The sequence below is a fragment of the Hemicordylus capensis genome, chromosome 6 (assembly GCF_027244095.1).
Source record: "Hemicordylus capensis ecotype Gifberg chromosome 6, rHemCap1.1.pri, whole genome shotgun sequence".
In the NCBI taxonomy this organism is placed as follows: Eukaryota; Metazoa; Chordata; class Lepidosauria; order Squamata; family Cordylidae; genus Hemicordylus; species Hemicordylus capensis.
This window is the reverse complement of record NC_069662.1, coordinates 16,056,447-16,076,121: the sequence shown is the minus strand read 5'-3', so window position 1 is coordinate 16,076,121 and position 19,675 is coordinate 16,056,447. Positions and strand designations below refer to the sequence as shown.

At 46.7% G+C, this 19,675-nt stretch overlaps 1 protein-coding gene across 1 annotated transcript in view; it reads right to left on the bottom strand.

Annotated features, from left to right (window-relative positions):
- Window positions 1-19,675, bottom strand: part of LOC128330936 (integrin alpha-M-like) — a 48,649-nt gene that overhangs the window by 4,605 nt on the left and 24,369 nt on the right. Inside the window, exons 13-24 of the mRNA XM_053264304.1 lie at window positions 18,649-18,792; window positions 16,982-17,188; window positions 16,717-16,847; window positions 15,501-15,658; window positions 11,618-11,772; window positions 11,349-11,480; window positions 10,089-10,162; window positions 6,163-6,304; window positions 5,947-6,066; window positions 1,822-1,901; window positions 1,103-1,186; window positions 188-266 (exon numbers count right to left, since the gene is read on the bottom strand). Of these exons, the coding sequence (XP_053120279.1) occupies window positions 188-266; window positions 1,103-1,186; window positions 1,822-1,901; window positions 5,947-6,066; window positions 6,163-6,304; window positions 10,089-10,162; window positions 11,349-11,480; window positions 11,618-11,772; window positions 15,501-15,658; window positions 16,717-16,847; window positions 16,982-17,188; window positions 18,649-18,792 (1,506 nt within the window). The remainder of the gene's footprint in view (window positions 1-187; window positions 267-1,102; window positions 1,187-1,821; window positions 1,902-5,946; window positions 6,067-6,162; window positions 6,305-10,088; window positions 10,163-11,348; window positions 11,481-11,617; window positions 11,773-15,500; window positions 15,659-16,716; window positions 16,848-16,981; window positions 17,189-18,648; window positions 18,793-19,675) is intronic.

Genomic DNA, 19,675 nt, shown 5'->3' with positions numbered 1-19,675 from the left:
CTCTGCCCCCTTGGCTTTGGTAATGATGCATTTTTCAAATGTGTGCTACAGGACCCAACCAGAAGCACAGCTGCCTTTTGGATGTGTGCTTTGGGGATTAGACTCAAAGGCCTGAATTTCCTTAGCTCCAGTTTCCCTCTTGCCTTTCCCATGGTCTTAATCCCGCAATACTCTATGTCCCCCATACCTCATACCAATGTTCCACCAACTGGCTTCCATCTTCCTCACCAGTGGAAAAACTGACATACTTGGTTGACTCATCCATTCTGGAAGAAACGAAGTGAGGACCTGAGATGTGTGTAATTTGACGGATGGTGGTTGTGAGAATGTAGCAGAGGGTGAGATGGAAGGCAAACCAGATCAGGACCAATGTGGGGCTGCTCTCTCCCCCACCCCCACCCTCCGCCCTTCCATTGCTCCTATGCATGTGGCTCTCCCCCTTTGTCACACTTCAGTTTCATTGCAGACTCCCAGATGGAGGCCCTATCAGAAGATGAGGTGAGGTAGTCACTTCAGCTGGCAGATTTTTTGGTGCCATTAAAAGCAGGAGGATGGGAGACAGATCTGACCCAATGGGCACAATTCATAAGGACTCCCCCCCCCCCGCTGGAAGCCTAATTGAAAGGAAAGGGAGCTGTAGAGGAGCACAGAGTTACTTAGTAGGTGGTCATTGGGGTTTTCTGCCTCAGGTGTCTTTTCTGGATCTGTGGTAAAAACCCTTGAACTTCCTTCATTTTCTGATTTTTGTATATGTTTAAGAGGTGGAATGGGACTGAAGTTAGCAGAAGATATCCTGGAAAATCAGGAACCTTTATCTCACCTATGTCATTCAACCCATGAAACAGAGTAAGACAGTTTGTCTCTGATAGGTGAAATTTACAGTTTCATTGAGATATGGACCTGAGATAATCAGCAAAGGGTTGTGGCTGAAATACCTGGAATTCCTCATTGACTGAAAAGGGTTGTTACCCCTGGAGATCTATCCTGAGAGATGATGCTAAGAAAATAGTCATAGATGTGTGAGAAGTTCTCTGACAGGCAATAAGGACAGGCTGGAGGGGTGGGAGGGGATTTTTCCTCCAGAATACATGTAGTCACTTACTTGTTGACAAAAATATACACAGCATATTTTACAGGCAGCTTCTCTTGATGAACCATGTCTGGGGTGATGGTGCCATTGCTTTCACTGGAAAAGGCCGAGATGGGCAGAGGGGAGTACATCAGAACATAAATTATACATGCCATTGTCCCATCATGCACTGCTAAATACATCATTGCCCCACAATACCCTTCTGTCACATGTATGGATTCACCATTGAGATATTTTATTATCTTTTGTAAGCTGCCTAAAAGGCACGGTATACATGTTTTTAAAATAATAAAACAACTCTGTTGTCAAAACTGAGCACCTCACTCCAGTGAAAATCCAAATTCATTATATTTAAACGCATTTGAAAGCAGGTAAACAGTCATAGGAGCATAGGAAGCTGCCATACCGAGTCAGACTATTGGTCCACCTAGCTCAGTATTGCCTACACAGACTGGCAGAGGCTTCTCCAAGGTTACAGGCAGGAGTCTCTCTCAGTCCTATCTTGGACATGCCAGGGAAGGAATTAGGAACCTTCTGCATGCAAGCTCTTCCTAAAGTAGCCCCATACCCCGAGGAGAATGTCTTATAGTGCTCACACATGCAGCCTCCCATTCAAATGCAAACCAGGGCAGACCCTGCTTAGCAAAGGGGGCAATCCATGCTTGCTACCACAAGACCAAACACAGACTTATGTTTATCATGAAGACACATCCCAAGTTAGGCAAGCAAACCTGCCAGCTATGGCCTTAATCTGTAGCATACTCCCCAGATCTGCATTCTCAGGGACCGAAAATGTGACATTGAAGATCACCTGAAACAACAGGAAAGCACAACAGATAGTGTGTGAGAAAGTGACAGGAACTTAAGAGGTGTCTGGACTACACATTTAAACCAGTTTTAAAACCCAATGATAACTGTCACTCTCATGGATTCTCCCAAGGAAGCTTGGGAACCATAACCTTTGTAGGAGGTGGAGGTTTCTTTTCCAGAGAACTACAATTCTCAGGGTTCTTGGGGTAGAAAGTTAGGTTGCTTACAGTAGTTCTTCTAGGGGCCGGTTGTTCATTCACACTGAGCACAGAAACCATCACATGCATGAAAGCTGTCTTGGAACCTTCCTCAGCTCTATCCAATCAAAATCTTCAAAGCAGACCCTCTTATTAACTGTCAATCACCGCTGCTGTCAGTTAATCTCCTCAGTCCTTCAAGCACTGCAGCCTACCTCTAAGGATTTCTTGGTGCAGCAGGGTGGGTGGGTGCGTTGTGTGAATGAATGACTGCTAGAAGAACCACCATTACAGGCAAGCATCCTAACTTTCTGCTATGTGGTCTGTGTGTTATTCACACCAATGGGTGATTAGCAAGCAAACACACCTGGATGGAGGGTGCCATACCTTGAGGTACAGTAGAACTCAGCACTGCAAATCCAACTTGAGCATGATTCTGAGACTGAACATACTGTGCATAATGGCGCATAACTGAATGGTTGTAGTCATGGTGCTGCTCTGCATATTGCCTCCAAAGGAATACCCCGTAAAAAGGCAGCTGATGCAGCCACAGGCCTGGTGGATAATACCATCTTATTTTTTGATGGTAAAGGCTTTTCCTGTAACTCATAAACCATTTTAATTGTGTATGTGATCCATACAGAGTGGGTGTGCTGTAACTTGCAGACCCTTTCTCACTTGTGAAACATATAAATAGTGCTAGAGATCTCCTGAATGGAAGTGTGCGATGAAGATAAAATGACAAAGCTTTTTGAGATCCAAAGAATGGTCACCTTCAGACATAATGCCAAACCAGAGGCAAATGTGCCAGAGGTTTGAGTATGTGATCATCCAAGTGTGTGAAACCATAGTTTCATCACCTTACTGCAGGCTGCAGTTTGTAGTGAGTTTTGCTGCTGGAACTGCAGGTTCCAAAGGTCCATTGAAACAGTTGTCTCGTCACCCAGCTGCAGGCTGACGTTTGACCCCAAACTTGAATTTGAACCTTCAGTTTGTAGTGAGTTTTGCTGCTGAAACTTCAGGTTCCAAAGGTCCATTGTCCAGATTCTGCTGCCACCATAACCTAGGTTTTGTGCTGTGGCTCCTCCCGAAACCATAGAGAGGGAGGCTCAGAGCAGCCCAGAAATAGGTCAGCTCTATGCCAGCCCCACTTCTCTCTTGCCACCTCTCTGAGCTGTTGCCCTGCCCTCCTCCATATCTGCACTCCTCCTGCCATTGTCTGGCAACAGGGATGGCACATCCCTAGCATTCATCCATTTAAAGGGAGAGAACCACATTGGAGAAAGTCCATTTCCCCCTGCATCTTCTGGGCACCCCTTGTCCATCCAAATAAAAAGGTGGGATGACAAGATGGGCACAGCAAGAGAGGTCTCCAGTAGTTCAGTACTGCAGAGAGATACGCACAAACCCATGAAGCCTCAGTAACATCAGAAACAGCAACTCGGTTGTTTCCCCACAAAGGGCACACATGCAAGGGGAGTGATACGATGTTGCTTGGCAGAAATACAAATGTGCCAATCCTGTGCATAAACCCATGGAAACCCCGACCATGGAAACTTTCCTGCTGTCCAGCCATATAAAGAAAGAGATGACATGGAGTCCCACAAATCTGGTGCCTGTGTCTGTCCATTTGATTGGATTTTTTGAGAAACCTGAAATGCATACCTTGGCACGTTGCCCAGCATGCAAGTCCTTTACTTGGAATTACCATACAAAACATTTGACAGCTTCATATATTTGTGTGTGTATCCAAATGTGCAGCCTTGGAGATACCCCAGACTGGTGTGGTACCATGCACACTGGCGAAGACAAGTCTACTATTAAAATGATAACCCAAAGTTTGGATTAAAAGATAGCCCTTAGATTTTTGAAGTGGCTCTGTTATATTGTTTGTACCAGTTTGTAGGGGAAGAGGGGCCCAGCCCCTTCCCCTGAGATGCAAGCAGATAGTCAGCCAGAACTCATGAGCGGAACTGTCCAGCAGGAAACAGGGAATGAACTTGAGAGCCCTGTGTGACGATAAAACATGCAATAGATGTACACTCCCTTCTCCGAAGGACCACTTTCTCATGAGTGTGCTTGGCCATAGAGACATGCATGCGGGCCAGAGGGCTGTTGCCACCCAGCTCAGTGGCTAGTTCCATGCAAGCCCCGGGGAAGGGTACCCCAGCAACACTTTCCCCAGTCCCGGTGACTGCCATGAAGCAGGAATCTAAGCCTCCCCCCGCCACCGACAGTCTCCCCACAATACATTTCCTTGGGGCATTTTTTGTCCCACATGGCCACCTGGTTTGCCAGGGATAGCTCAAATTCGCAGGTACTCTGCCCCGGGATGGCCAATTTACATATGCCACGCTGGTCCGAGCCCTGCCCGTTTGGCAGTGGATCCGTCCCCATTCTTTCCCAACTCTGTCCACCTGAAACTGCTTGGACACATGGAGCAGAATGGACTGCTTGGAAGTCTGGAAGGGTTGAGTGGAGAGGGGAAGGGATGGAGTATGAGTTCTATTATTAACCAGAGATACCAGAAGCCCCATGCCAGCAGGGTCCCCTATAACTGGATGGCCTACCTCATGAGAGTGCAGTCCAATGGACACCCAGAGCATATAGTACCTATCTTTCCCCAATGGAATGGCTCTCTCATGAGGGGGCTAATCCCCGGCCAGCAAGCCAACGTGGGAGCAGTGGTGTGTTGGGGCTTCCTGGACTGCATGGCCTGGGTCTACGAGTCCAATAGCATCCTTTGTTACAGGGGACCAAACCCCAGGATCCTTTGCCTGCTAACATAGACATATGCCCTCCTAGGAAGTCATCATGATCCCTTCCTGGAGTAACAGAAAACTAGTGCCCCTCGCCATCCCTCGGTATCAGTAATTGTGCTTGTGCGAGACTGTATGGCTGCAGGGCTCTTGCAAGGGAAGTGGTGTGAGCAAAGGGTTTAAATGCCTTTTCCCTGCCAAAGGTGGGCAATCAATGCCAAAAAGGCAGGATTACACTGGGCATGCCTCCTCAAAGATTGTGGCCAGTTGATGTACTGTTGTGGGTTTATTGATGTACTGTTGCCTTGTCCACAGTCTGGCAATGCATATGGTCTGGAGCTTGCTGGGATGCAGCTGTGGTGGACGAGGAAGAGGAAGGGGTCCCTCTGCCCAGAAGCCTGAGGTTGCAAAACTGTGGATGGATGATCCTCTGTGGGATGAGTCCCAGGTTCACAGATTAGGAACATAGGAAGCTGTCATATACTGAGTCAGACCATAGGTTTATCTAGCTCACTATCGCCTTCACAGACTGGCAGTGGCTTCCTCAAGGTTGCAGGCAGGAATCTCTCTCAGCCCTATCTTGAAGATGCTGCCAGGGAGGGAACCTGGAACCTTCTGCTCTTCCCAGAGCGGCTCCATCCTCTGAGGAGAATATGTGCTCACACATCAAGTCTCCCATTCATATGCACCAGGGCAGACCCTGCTTAGCTAAGTGGACAAGTCATGCTTGCTACCACAAGCTACCACAGATTCATCTACCCAAGGTTTCACGCTATGTCAGAACAGGCCCAATGCCACACCCTTTCTATCTCTGAAGTAGGAGCTGAATAAAACACAGGAAGGCAAATGTCCTGGGAAATATGATACAATATGTATCATATCAAACAAAGAGCTCTTGAATGCCCAGCCTTCGTCATGCTCTCTCCAGTCTACGGTGGCTGGTTGGTAGCCCAAACACCTCTTGGTTAAGTGACAGACTATGCATAGGATGGCCAGGCCCTGTCAGCGTCAGAGGGACATATCTGGATGGGGGGTTGCCTACTCCTTTTAAGTGAGGATATTAACCAGATGGCCAAAGTCCCACCATTACCTTGGTCCCACTTCGGAAGATGGGGGGATTGATGATGCAGGTGGTGTCAATGTTCCTCACAGGGTCTTCCTTGGAGGCAGAAGTGGAGGTGCACTGAATGGTCATGTACATTGTGTTGAACTGAGGAATGAGGAGGCAGATTGTGAGAGTGTTGGATGGGGGCCAGCCCCCACCCCTCATTCCCTGACACCTTTGCCTCTCTTCTGCCCCTTATACCTGCAGTGGTGTGACTTTGCGGTAGGACAGTGCTGAGGGGGACGAGAAGGTCAGGGTGGTGCTGTAGGAATCCTCTCCATCATTCTGGATGAAGACGGTGATATTAAGCTCAGTGGTCAGGCCCACCACCAGGGCTTCAAGGCTGAAGAAAAGGGGGAGAGGGGACTCTGAACAAGAATTGTTGGGGTTCAGTTCTGCCTGGGAGCCACTCCATATGACCTGGAGATCTTGACCCAGACAGATATACCCTTCCTAAATCACCAAAGTGGCACCTTTTAAAGTTACAGTTTTCTTATATTTTACAGGTGGAGAGCAACTGCCCAGTCCAACCCCAGCACAGCATCCCTCCAGTGGATGTTGCTGGTGTTTATCATGTTTCTTTTTAGATCGTGAGCCCTTTGGGGACAGGGAACCATCTTTATTAATTCTTGTTCAATTTTTATACCACCTTTCATAAGGCATCCCAAGGCAGTTTACAAAAGTTAAAATATAACAAAACTCCACAAAAATTACATTTAAAACCTTAAAACCAAGGAAATTACAAACCATAAAACACCAAAAAACAAAAACAAAAAACCAACCGCCACAACAAAGACAAACAGAAGCAGGAGAGCAGAGAGACCTGGTAGCCCCTAAGTGGTAAAAGCTGGAACCAATAAAAAGGTATTTCATTCTTTTTAAAAAGTAGTCACAGATATCAAAGAGTGGCCATTCATGGGGTGAGCATCCCAGAGCCTGGGGGCAACAACAGAGAAGGCCCTGTCCCACGTAAATGACAATTTAGCCTCGCTCAACCTCAGCACACAGAGCAAAGGCCCCTCTGGCAATCTTTTTGGGTGGGCAAAAACCCTTGAGAGCAGGCATCCAGGGCCCAAACCTGGGTTTTATTTATTTTTCTATGTTAACTGCTTTGAGAATATATAAATATTCATAGTAGTAGTAGTAGTAGTAGTAGTAGTAGTATATAGAAGCCCTCCAGGGGAAGAGAAAGGCAATCTGCATATGTTCATACATTGCTGCTTCACCTGAAGCTTTTCAGCATGGTTTTTTTGCAGCACATTTGCATGCGAAGGCTTGGGGTGTGTTCATATGAGGGCGGGGTTTAGCCTGAATTCAGTACTGAGACAGCAAGGTAGTGTTCATATAGCAATATGAACAGCAGCAATAGTATATATAATTATCTACACAAACTTGGTAATAACATTAATCGTGCATATTTTATGTTTAACTGGACTACATAGATTCATACAGCAAGCAGAATTATTCAGGTTTAATCTTTATGAATGGAGCTTAACTCAAGAGTATCTGTGTCTGAAAATAGGTGCACTTTTGAAGACGTTTTCCTGGGATACTCTGTCATTCTGCAAAGTTTGATTCTGATGTGTGGAGAGACTCCATGGATAAAGCGGATCAAGATGAGATGGTGGATTTTCCAAGTGTCTGCTGACATGATAGCACTCTGGGCAGACTTGTTTCCTGTGCCCCGGAGTCAACGTCCGTTGACTCCATTCATTTCTATTTTATTTATCTAGTTTTAAAAATTATTCCTTCCTGAAAACCTGAATCATTAATAAATAAATAAATTTGGCATGGGTCTTGCACAAGGCTGCAACATGTCTCGAAGCTAGCTACAAGATTTTTTGACACAGAAGTCAATGGAAAATTAGGGGGGGAAATGCAAGTTGGGAAGGGCTAGCCACGGAGCTCTGAAAGCAGGCACAGTTGTAGCACAGGCTAGCAGGACTCTGTGCATTAAATTAGAAGTTGATGGGTCAATCACTTGATTTTTAATGATTTTTTTTTTTTAGACAGGGAGGGTGCTTCACTTTTTAAAAAAAAATTTCCTCATCAGTCTTGAGCAATCCTGCTAACTGGTGGCTGATTGTAGGGGAAATTTTATTTTATTTATTTTTTTATTTAACATATTTTCATACTACCCCAAACTTGCATCTCTGGGCAGTTTACAATTAAAATATTTAAAACAGTAAATCAATTAAACACTTAAAATCATTTAAACATTAAAATCATTAATATCAAAATAATTTAAAACCAACATTAAAAATTAAAACCATAAATCTAATTAAAAGCCTGGGTGAATAAATGTTTCTTCAGTGCCTTTTTAAAAGTTGCCAGAGATAGGGAGGCTCTTATTTCAACAGGGAGCACATTCCAAAGTCCAGGAGGAACAACGGAGAAGGCCCGCTCCTAAGTAGCCACAATATGAGTTGGTGGCAACTGCAGACAAACCTCTCCAGATGATCTTAACAGGCGATGGGGCTCATGGTGAAGAAGACGTTCTCTTAAATACCCAGGGCCTAAGCCAGGCCTGTTCAACTTAGCCCCCCCCCCCGCCCAGTCATTTTTGGACTGCAACTCCCATAATCCCCAACCACAGTGGCCAATAGCCAGGGATTATGGGAGCTGTAGGCTAACATCTGCAGGAGGGCTGATGTTGAGCAGCCTTGGCCTAAGCTTTTCAGGGCTTTATAGGCAATAATCAGCACTTTGTATTTTGCCCAGAAACTTATTGGCAGCCAGTGTAGTTCTTTCAAACATAGGAGTAATATGGTCTCTCCTAGATGACCCAGAGGCCAACCTGGCAACTGCATTCTGTACCAACTGCAGTTTCCCGACTACGTGCAAAGGCAGCCCCACATAGAGCACATTGCAGTAATCCAGGCTAGAGGTTACCAGGACATGTACCACTGTTTTGAAGTCGTTCATCTCAAGAAATGGATGCAGCTGGTGTATCAGCTGAAGCTGATAAAAAGCACCTTTGGCCACCACCTCAACCTGGGACACCAGGGAGAGGTTTGGATCCAGAAGCACCCCCACACTGCGTACCTGTTCCTTCCGGGGGAGCGTGACACCATCCAAAACTGGCAGATCAAAATAATCTCCCAAGTTCCAACCCCGCACAATAAGTACTTCCGTCTTATCTGGATTCAGCCTCAGTATGTTATCCCTCATTCAGCCCATTACTGCCTCCAGGCAAGCATTTAGGGATGTTTATTAGGGAAATTAAAAAAGTGAAATACTGTCCATGTCTAGAAAATCATTAAAAACCAACCAATTGACCAATTAGCTTCAAATTTAGTACACAGAGTCCTGCTATCCTATGCTACAACTGTGCCTGCTTTCAGAGCTCCATGGCCAGCCCTTCCCAACTTACATTCCCTCCCCCAATTTTCCACTGACCCCTATGTTACAAAACCTTGTAGCTCGCTATAGAGACATGTGACTGCCTTGCACGTCCCATGGATTTGTTTTTTTTAAATAAATGAGTCAAACTTTTATGATTTTTTTAAAATAGCAAAGGCTTAAAAGAATGCAGGATTTCACTACATATGCACACATATATGCTGCTTCTGTACCTGCACACTTGAATAGGGAGGAGGAGGCAGGGCGCCTGCCTCCTTTGCAACCCCATTGGCCAAAAATGGAACAGAAGGATGGCCGGGAGAGCACACAGTATGAACAGTCTCTACTTGGGAAAATTCTTAGGAAACATAGCCAAACTTCCTAAGATATAGGAATATGAACAGCCCCAGCTTTACTCCAAATTATGCCTGAAAACATTTATTTCCTCTTTGACTACTCTTGTCCTAAGTCGTTCGATATTAGACGACTTCCTCCCACACTAAAGCTGGACATCTGGAAAGGCTTCTGTCCCAGGGATGACCTCTGTGACTTGGCTCAAAGAGAAGGCTATTAGCAACAAAGTAGCCCACAAGTGAGGTCTAGAAACTATTGTGGGCTTCCTCAGAGTGGTGTCCTGGTAACATTATAAGTGTTCTGCCTAGAAATTCTTGAACACTGAAGCTGCAAGCACCAGAAATTCACCAACATTTGCCAATATGAGTCCCAACAAATCTGGGTGAATTTCACTGTGGTAGGGTGATAGAAATAAGGAAATCATAGCTTACCCTGAGAAACTGAAGGTGGTGTTTAATTTGTCTTCACATTTCCCATCTCCGCCACAGTTCTTCTCAAAAGGCAACTGTGAAGAGATAAGAGGAGAATGTTGACTTCGGAAGGTGAGAGTGGGAAAGCAATATTACTTAGAACGTTGATTAGTTTCCTCTCCAACTCTGCAACTCCAAATCTCTCTCTGTAGATGTTTACGTTAAATGTATTTATTCATCACGTTGGTATCTTATTCATCATGTTTCCATCTCAGTTACTCCAGTGAGCATTCAGTCATCCTTCGCCAACTGCGAGGGTTCCATTCCAGGAAAACCTTGTGGTTGGTGAATTTGTGGTTGGCGAGCCATTGAAATCAATGGCAAACGGGGTTAGGGGAATCACAGTTGTGAAAGGACCACGAAATACAGTTAAAAAATAGGAAAAAAAATCCTTCCAAATCCCCACGAGTCAATCAGAGGAGTGAAGGGAAACCCCCGAAAATCACTCCTGCTCCCCAAAAATCTCCCTGAACAGCTGAACACCCTAAACCCTGAAAATGACCCTGACCCCCCAAAACATCACCCCAACCGGGTCTACAAATTGCCAAATATTCTTGCCAAACCATGGATACTTGGGTTGCAGTTGGCGAGACTGGCCACAATTTCCCAGTTGTGCGGATACTCAAAACCACGATTGGGAAATCCGCTGTTGGTGAGAGATGACTGTACATGCTTCCCATGATATTTTGTCATCACAACAACCCTGTGAGGTAGATTAGACAGAGAGAGCGAATAGCTCAAAGTCACCCAGTCAGCCTCATGGCTAAGCGGAAATTTGAATCTCTATCTCCCTTACATATTTTCAGTATAATTAGAACTTTAAAATTAGAAGTTCCACTATACCAGGGATTCTCAAACTTGGGTCCCCCAATGCTGTTGGACTACAACTCCCATCATCCCTAGGCACAATGTCATTTGGCTGATGGACTTCAGATGATGGGAGTTTGCCGTAATACTTTCAGCACAGTGCTTAAGTCTGTTCTTTTTAATGAGAAGGTGCAACCTTGGCCCTATCATCAGGAAGTAGTATGGCTGAAGGGGAGCTTCAGACAATACAATTTCTGGGTGGCCAAATAAGCCAAGCTCTGAGAAAGTGAAGCTGTCAGAGACGGTGCAGATTTTTCCATAAACTAAACCCTTCGTACCACTCCCACATACTGAATTTCAATCAATCCCCAAGCAGAGAAATCGATCCGGAAACACCAGAGTGCATGGACTCACCAATGCTATAGACCCACTGGGTCCATCTTTGCTTAGGATGGCTCGCAAGTTGTCAGCAGCAGGAATGGGATGTCCCATCAGCGTATAATTCAGTTGGAGCTTTATGGGCATGACACTGTCACCTGTGCAGGACTGGCATCACAAAGAGGCAGAAGGGGATTAAAAATGAGAGAGGAATGGCTAGGTTTTATAACCTGCCAGTCATGTCCTAAAAGGGCAGGATGCTGCCTTTGCTTTGAGGCCCCTACAAGAGCCCTGAACTCGCTCACCGGCAAATGTATGCGATACTCTTTGCACTTTATCTCCACGCCCATCTGCATCTCGTCAGTAATGATGGAGGAACCAGTGCCAAATGTGGCTCGGACCTTCACACGATCAGGGTCCAAGAGCAAGGTGTACCGAATGATGCTTGAAATACTGTCACCTGAGGAAGACCAGAAACACACACAGAGAAAAGGAGTCTGAGGAGGGTTGCAATGTTCTCTCTTCCCTAGCTCTAGCCCTAGCTGGCTCTAATGAAGGGCTCCTATCCAAATATGGCCATGGATTTCTAATTCTCCCCAGATCCACAACTGAGTGGACTTGTACAGAACACTAGGGATGTGCACAAACCTGTTCAGAGTCCCCTTTATGGGCCTCTGAACAGGTTTGAACAGCGGGTGGTTCGGAGGCTCGAAGGCGGGGAGTGGGACAACTTTAAGGGCTGGCAAGGGTGCACTTACCCCTCCCTCCTCTCCCCCTGCCTGTGCTCCATGTGTAAAGGTTCCATCGGGGCGGCAGCATACCTCCCTGCTGCCCCGTTCCCTCTTTGGCCAGAATTGGCTGGAAGTGCAGGTGCATATGCGCATGCTGGGTGTGTGCGAGAAAGTGTGAAGTGTGTGTGCATGCGCCTGGCACTTCTGGTCAGAGAGAACAGGGTGGCAGGGAGGTATGCTGCCGCCCCGACGGAGCCTTTACACACGCAGCGCTGGTGGGGGGAAGCAGAGGGAGGGGTAAGTGCACTCTCCCTTGCCCTTCAAGTTGTCCCACCCCTGCCTTCGAACCGGCTCCTGACGGTTCTGTGCACCTCCCTACAGAACACGCAGACTACCAAGGCATCCGAGGGGGGCAGTGCATTTCCTTGTGCTAATTGTTGGAGATCCAGCTCCAGATGGCACCGACCTTTTGCACCACTAACCGTTATGACCAGTAGGGGCACTGGGAGTAGAGAAAGATAGTTAGGGTCTCCTTCTCTTTTCCTATTTATCCCTGCCTCAATGATCCCTCTATGGATAGAATGTACTCAGGAACTTCCTGGGAGTGACTTCCTTCTTCTTCTTCCCTGAATGCTTCTAGCTCTCCCTCTGAGCACCATGCTTCTATAGGTCTCTCTTTGACTAACATGTAGCTAGAAGTTAGATATAGGTCTTTTCCTGTCACCATGTACTTCTGAATAAAGTAGATTAGTTTAACACATGAATCTCCATGCTTATCAGTTACAGGCTGTTGCATCTGAGACACTGTTAACTTCCGCTGTAATGGGAGTGAGTTAGCTCCTGAAATACTCTGTTGCATAAGTAATTACCCCCAACACTAATGGGGCTCACCTCCATGGACTCTACGTGGCTACTCACCCACCACACTGGCTTGCCTCCCTTTGCCAGCTGCGATGCGGTATAATGACATCACCATACCGGTGCCTGTTCTCGCTGGAATGGACATGCACTAGGGTGGTGACATCAATTGGTTGCATTGCCGGCATTGTCATTAGTTGTAAGTGAGCAGGGACCATGGAGGTGAGTGGCAAGTGAGAGGCTGTGAGATGAACAGCAGGTGAGTGGCAGTGGCTGGCCACCCAAAAAGCCAGGGGCCACCACCAACATAACTGCTCCTCAGAAAACCCTTTCAACATCCAGTTATCCACTGCAGAGCACACTGGAATAGATCACGTATTGTGTATATGATGGGTGGCTGGGGTGCTGCCCTGGTCAGGTGTTTTGGGCCTTGCTGTTGCCCCATCAGGAATAGAAAGTGGCGAGGGAGAAAACAGCTTTCTAAAATTACAAGCCAACAATAAATTCTTGGCAACAATAGACTTCTTTGCTAACTGAAGTTCCCACCTTACAATTTTACCTCATAGTTTATTTAGGAAACTCATCAGGGAGATAGATAAGTCCTATCATGCCTCATTGCTAGCTACATACAGGAAGAGGGCAAAGGTAAGAAGGAAGTCTCTCTCTCCAGGGAGTTTATGAGCTTTGCACTGGTAGAAAGTGTTGAAAGGTGCGACGGAATGGTGCAACATTTTCAAACCATGAGTAAAGGGTTGCTCAGTCCTTCGTGGTAGGCTGCTGGCCGTACATATTGCTGTCTACTGCAATGTGGTTTCCAGCTGGGGGTGTCCATATTCTCCTTGAACTGCATTATCTGTCCCTTCCTCCTGCTCCATTTTGGGCCAATGTGGTTGTGGAGGGGGAGGGGAGGAATGACATGATGACTTAAAAAAATAATAATTTGCCTTGTGCAAAGCTGCCAGCAGGGGGAAGCACCATTCCAAAACAAAAATCTAATTGAAGCCTTGCACCATGTCAGCCTTGCACAAGCGCTCCTGTGAAAAACAAACAAAAAAATTCAGTGGCGGGAGAGCCATAATAAAAGGAGGGAGGAGGCGGAGGTGAGGTGAGCACTCCTTCATGACTGATGTGTAAGCTCTGCCAATATAGCTGAGGAGGTGTTTGGAGTTGTAGCAGAGGAGTAGTAGTGAGGGATCAGATGGAGAGATCTGGAGGCCCTTAGGCAGTGGTGGCAGCAGCAGCCAGTGAGGGTGAGCTGCCCAAATCTTCTGGGGTTGGGACCCTGGGCTCTTCAGCTGCCTAATGGTTGGGAGGGTGGTGGTGGCGGCACCACAAGCAGCATCGTGTCTCTCCTGTGCTGCCGCCACCACCACCACCAGCCTCCGACATGCACACTGCCAACTGAGTGGCTCCCCTGCATGGACTTCTGAGACACACGCCATCCTGAATGGTTGGATCCTGCTGCTGTGGCAGTGGCTGCAGCTGTGGCCTGGCAAAAGCATCTCAACTGGGCAGGGGGGGTTGCTTTGAAATGAACGGGAGTGGAAGGGGTGAGAGGTGAGGAGGCAGCAGAGCGCTCCAGAGGTCAGCGAGGATGGGTGGCTGCCTGCTGCTCCCCCTTTGCACAAGAAAAAAATAAGAAATAAAAGATGAAATACAAAGATAAAAATAAAAACGAAGCGGGAAGGGGCAATATTGACAGGTCACCCCCACCCCCGAACCGTCCACACCACGCCACTTACAACCCGGAAACATTGTTGCAACCCTCCTACAACAGAAAAATACGGCTACTTTCCTGCAACACAGATGCAACATTGTAGTGCTGCAGCACAGCAATAAAACACAAAGCGGGGCATCAGAAATATGTATGGCACCTTACTGACAGTGATGTCGGAACGCAGGCAGCACAGAAACACACTTAGCGGACACGTTGTGAAACTGTTGCGGAGTGTAATCTGCCTGGAAATCGCCCAGGTGAGAGAATGAAACCTCAGACTATTAGTCTGATAAAGGGGAATCAGAGCAGAGAAAGCATGGCCAGGAAAAAATGCCCTTGCTGACTCTCTCTACCCCTGATGCCCCTAGTGGTCAATAGCATTGCTGGTGCTAAGAGTCAATGCCCTCGGGAACGGCATCTCCAACAAGAACTACATTCTGTACATTGTTCTTTTCTTTTAATATATTGTTATTTGTTATGGGAAATTCATTCAATGAACTAACAACAACAACAACAGAAAGTGTACCCTAGAATGCCTCTAACATTTCCTGTAGCTGCACCTTCCTCAGGGAGATCATGAGTGATGAGCAAACTGCAGGAGAGCAGTCTGCTCTTGGCAATCTTTTCATCTAGAAACGCTCAATATGTTTCTGAGAGACCTGAAGGTTCTTAGGAATACAGTTTGGGGGCTGGGGGGGCTGTAATATTACAGTGGTGTGTGGTGTGTTTATTCAACTGTGGGGCGGGCCATTTCACTGGCTGTCATGCCGCTTTGGGTTGGGGCAGGAGGCTAGAGGGTGGACTCCCCTCTGCATCTTCTGCTTGCTCTGGCGGCCAGCACTGGAGCCTCACGTACTGCCTTCCCCCATGCTGTGGGCCTACCTAGTGTAAACCGGGGGTCTGTCCGGATGCGAAGGCAGACTCTTGCCATGCTGACGTTCTTGTTAAGCACTTCTTGGCCCTGGCACTCAAAGGCAGAGATGGGGATCACAGCTGGAGTGAAGGTGATTGTAGATTCCACCTGGAGCACAGGCCGAGACCTGTTGCAGAGAAAGGGAGGGAGGGAGGCATGGCATCATTTTGTAGTCACTCTTTGAGGCACACGCCCATCGGGGAAAGTGCCATCTGGGCTATTAAGTGATGAATCAGTCTACCTTGCCCTGTTGAAGTCAGGGTATTTCTGGCCTATAGTTTCACATCTGCTGTGAGACAAGGGGGACACCCACCCACCGACACCATTCCTCAAGGAGGCATTTCTGTGGTTAGGATATTATTGATTGATTTGATTTGAAACAAACCACTAAAACAGTAAAGAGCTAAAACAAATTAAAAACAACATAACAATTAACAATTTTAAAACATTTTAAAACAGCAATTAAACAATTACAGTGATTAAAAACTCCGAAATCAGGTTTTTAATTTAAAAATAAACCAGATATTAAAACCTCCAAAATTTAGGAAGCTGAGAAAGCTTGGGTGAAAAGATGGGTTTTCAGGTATTTTTTGAAAATTTCCAGAGATGGGATATCACGTTTCTCCAGAACTTAAATGCATTTTGACCACCCACCCTGGCATGCTGCATGAGACACAGTTAAGCAAAAGTCACAGGCATCTCTGGGATAATTTTCTTGTAAGTGGCCCCACAATTAGGGAAGGTAGGCAGCTGCGCCAGAGCAGCAGAGTGGGAGACAGACAGATCTGACATCTCCCCCCTTGGAAAATAATTCACTTGAATGTTCTCCTACACACATCCCATTGAAATTAATGCAGCTTGTGGAAGAGAACTTCCCAATTAATTGTGTTCTGTGCTAATTAGTGTGTGTGTGGCGGGGTGGGAAGGGGGGGGTGCTATTTGCATTTTCCACTCAGGAAGCAATATGTTTTGGGCCAGACCTGAGAGTTGTTGTCCATGATTGTGAGTAACACAACTGCTTCCCTTCCCCAAAGCCTTGCAAGAATTAAACATTTCATTCTACTAAAATTCTACAACCTTTGTTAGAGACATTGCTGAGTCTCAGTTGTACCACTCTATAGCAGGAGTGTGCTTAAGGACGTTTTTCTTTTTTAATTTAAAAAGTGGCCAACGCCAGGCCCTCACCTCAGCAGTAGCACCTGCCCCGAAGCCCCAGCGACTATGTCTGGGAGTCCGTCTGCTGTTAGATCCATCCCAGCTCCAATAGCCTGGCCAAAGTAGTGAGGTCTACTGACAAACCGAGAGCCTTGAATGCGCTGTGGGCAGGAGGAAGGCAAGAAGAAGAGGTGGTCTGTGACACTAGGAAGAATGAGGCTGTGTGTCAAGGTGGCAGCTGTTTGTGCTCCCGTTCGTGGGGGTGAAGGGGATAAAGGGAGAGTTGTTGACTCACCTGGCTGTATTTTTGGTTGATGGAACTGCTGCTCCCCTGGAAAATGTATACAGCTCCTCGATGCTCATCCTCCAATGGAGCCCCAATTGCCACGTCTGTCCATTGGTCCCCAGTTATTTCTCCTATTTCTGCTATACTGGCACCGAAGCGGCCCAGAGGGTATTTGGTCTCTCCCTGCAATTCTTTGTGGTAGAGAAATTTCTCCCCCTTGCAAATGATGAAAGGGAATACTTGATTGGGTGAAGCAAAAGACCAGTGCCCACAGTGTACATGTTCCTGCTTGAATCCACGTCCTACCTGTTCTGTGGCACCCCCTCATGTCTCATAAAAGGCCAGAACTGCCTCTGAGGAACCAAGGGAATTCCACCGTTGCCTGTTCATAACAGAACCAGCATTCGTCTGTTTCCTGGAGGCTGGTCTGGTTTGCGATTGAACCGCTGAACCGGCCTGGTTTGTGGTGGACTGGTTTGTGATCCGACAGTTCATGCACACCCCTACTTAGTTGCAGTGAAAGACCAAGGAAGCTGTGTTTCCTGAGTCTCTCCCATGACCCTAAAGGGGAAATGCCCTGAGCTGGGAGGGCCAAGAAGATGAAAATCGGAGCAGAGTTAGGGATGAGGTAGGGATTAAGGTAGGGATAAAAGCATCCCCATCACCCACCTCCCCTGCCTAGAAATATCCAATCTGCCTGGGAATCCCTGCTCATTAATCCTGGGTGTATGGAGGGAGGACACTCTGCAGTTAATAGGAAGGCAGAGTGCTAAGAAACACACTCTGCAGTTAATGGTGGTAGAAAGAAAAAGACACTCTGCACATATGTTGGCACCACAGCTAATTATTCTTAGATTCTACTTCACAGCAATTTCTGGGGCAGATTTCTTCCTATTTTTGTGAGTGGGTGGGTGGGTGGGTAGGTGGAGGTGTGGTGGTGAGGATCCTAACCTTATGGCACTTCACTCGGGACTCAAAAGAGATATCAGACAGACCTTAATAGGAGATTGCTTTACATATACTGTATATTCCGTTGCTTTACAAACATTGTATCAATTATCTCCTGCAACTAGGATGTGCATGAACTGTGCAGCAGCCCTGCACCAGTGGTTTTGGAAGCAGTGCTGACAGGTGGAGCCCAGAAGTGGGTGTGGTGGTAAGGGCACCCTCCCTGCTCCTTAAAAAGTAACCCCTGCCACCAAACCGGTCTGGAAAAGGACCACTGAACTGGTTTGTGCACATCCTTACCTACAACAACCATGGAAGGTAGGCTACTATTACCTTATTGCAGATATAAAAGGTTTGTCTGATAAATACTGCTTGCCTCCAGCCCAAGGTGTGTCCCCCCTCAGCCCCATTCCAGTATCCCTCCCAAATCAGAGCTGCCACCATCTCATACACCAAAGACCTGCAGTAACAGAGAGAGTTCCTCACTCCGCCCCCCCCCACTTCAGCAGTATCCCACCCAAATTGGGCTGCTACTAGGGATGTGCACAAATCGATTTTTTAAATTCGATTTTTACCCGAATCAAATTACCCCCAATTTGTTTTGGGTCCGAATCTGGCCATCTAGCACAGAGGAGATTTGTTTTGTCCACAAATTGCCCAAAAACTGGCTGTCTTGGCTGTCTTGGACTACCTCGTGGAAAGGGCAGTCCAGCTTTCCCATCACATACCTGCCACTGGAAAATGTAGACCCTCCCTCCTGCCATTCTGTCGTAGTACAAGGGAGCACCAACAAGAACCAGATCCGTGCTGGAGTCTCCATCAAGGTCCACAGAGCACAGTGTAGCCCCAAAGTAAGAGCCGATCTGTGGGGTCTTAAAGTTGCCATTGTTAAAAATTAGGATTTAACTTACTGGTTAGACTAATTGATTTAAAACCTCTTTAGTCAACTAAAAAGCACCTGCAATTAATTGGGCAATATATTTTCTATAATGTTTACTTTTAATAGAAGTATTTTATATTGCTATTTTAAATATCAAAACTGCAGATGGCAGGGCTTCCATTGTGGAAGAGGTCTTCTCCCTTCACTCTCATACAGGAAGGAATGTCTCTTCTACAATGAAGGAACATATATATGCACCACTTAAGCATTAAACATATACTTGCACCCTGCAGCAACGTATACACGCACCATTTAAAAATGAAGGAAGCTTTTCTCCTTTGAAACTATTAAGTCATATGCAAATTCATGCAGATTTGTATTTATTAATTCATGCATTTATTTAAAACTCATCTGATTAATCCTGCACAACTGATGCTGCACAGCATAAGGTCTGGGGGCTGGATCTGGCCCCTGGGGACATATTTGCTGGCTTCCAGATAGGAATTATCCTGCAGCAACAACAGGAGCCACAAAGAGCTCTTGGCTTGACCCGCTGACAAGTGGCAGCAGCTCAGTTGGCTGCTTGAGACCAGATGAGATGCTTGTGGCAGTGATGGGTCGATGAGCAAGTGAGCCAGTTGCTGCTGCTTGGAACAGCAGCGGCAACAGCATCAGGCAGAGCCCAGCCCAGAAACGCAGGAGGTCACTTCCCTCTTCCCTGCCCTCTCTGGAAACTGCCTTACAACATTACATGTTCACTTGGAAATATATCTCACAATGTACCAGCAAGGCCGACTCCCAAATCAACATGGCTAGGATTGCAGGCTGAAAGCAAGAGCAGTTTCAAGAGAGGAAAGGAATTGGCATTTGTTTGG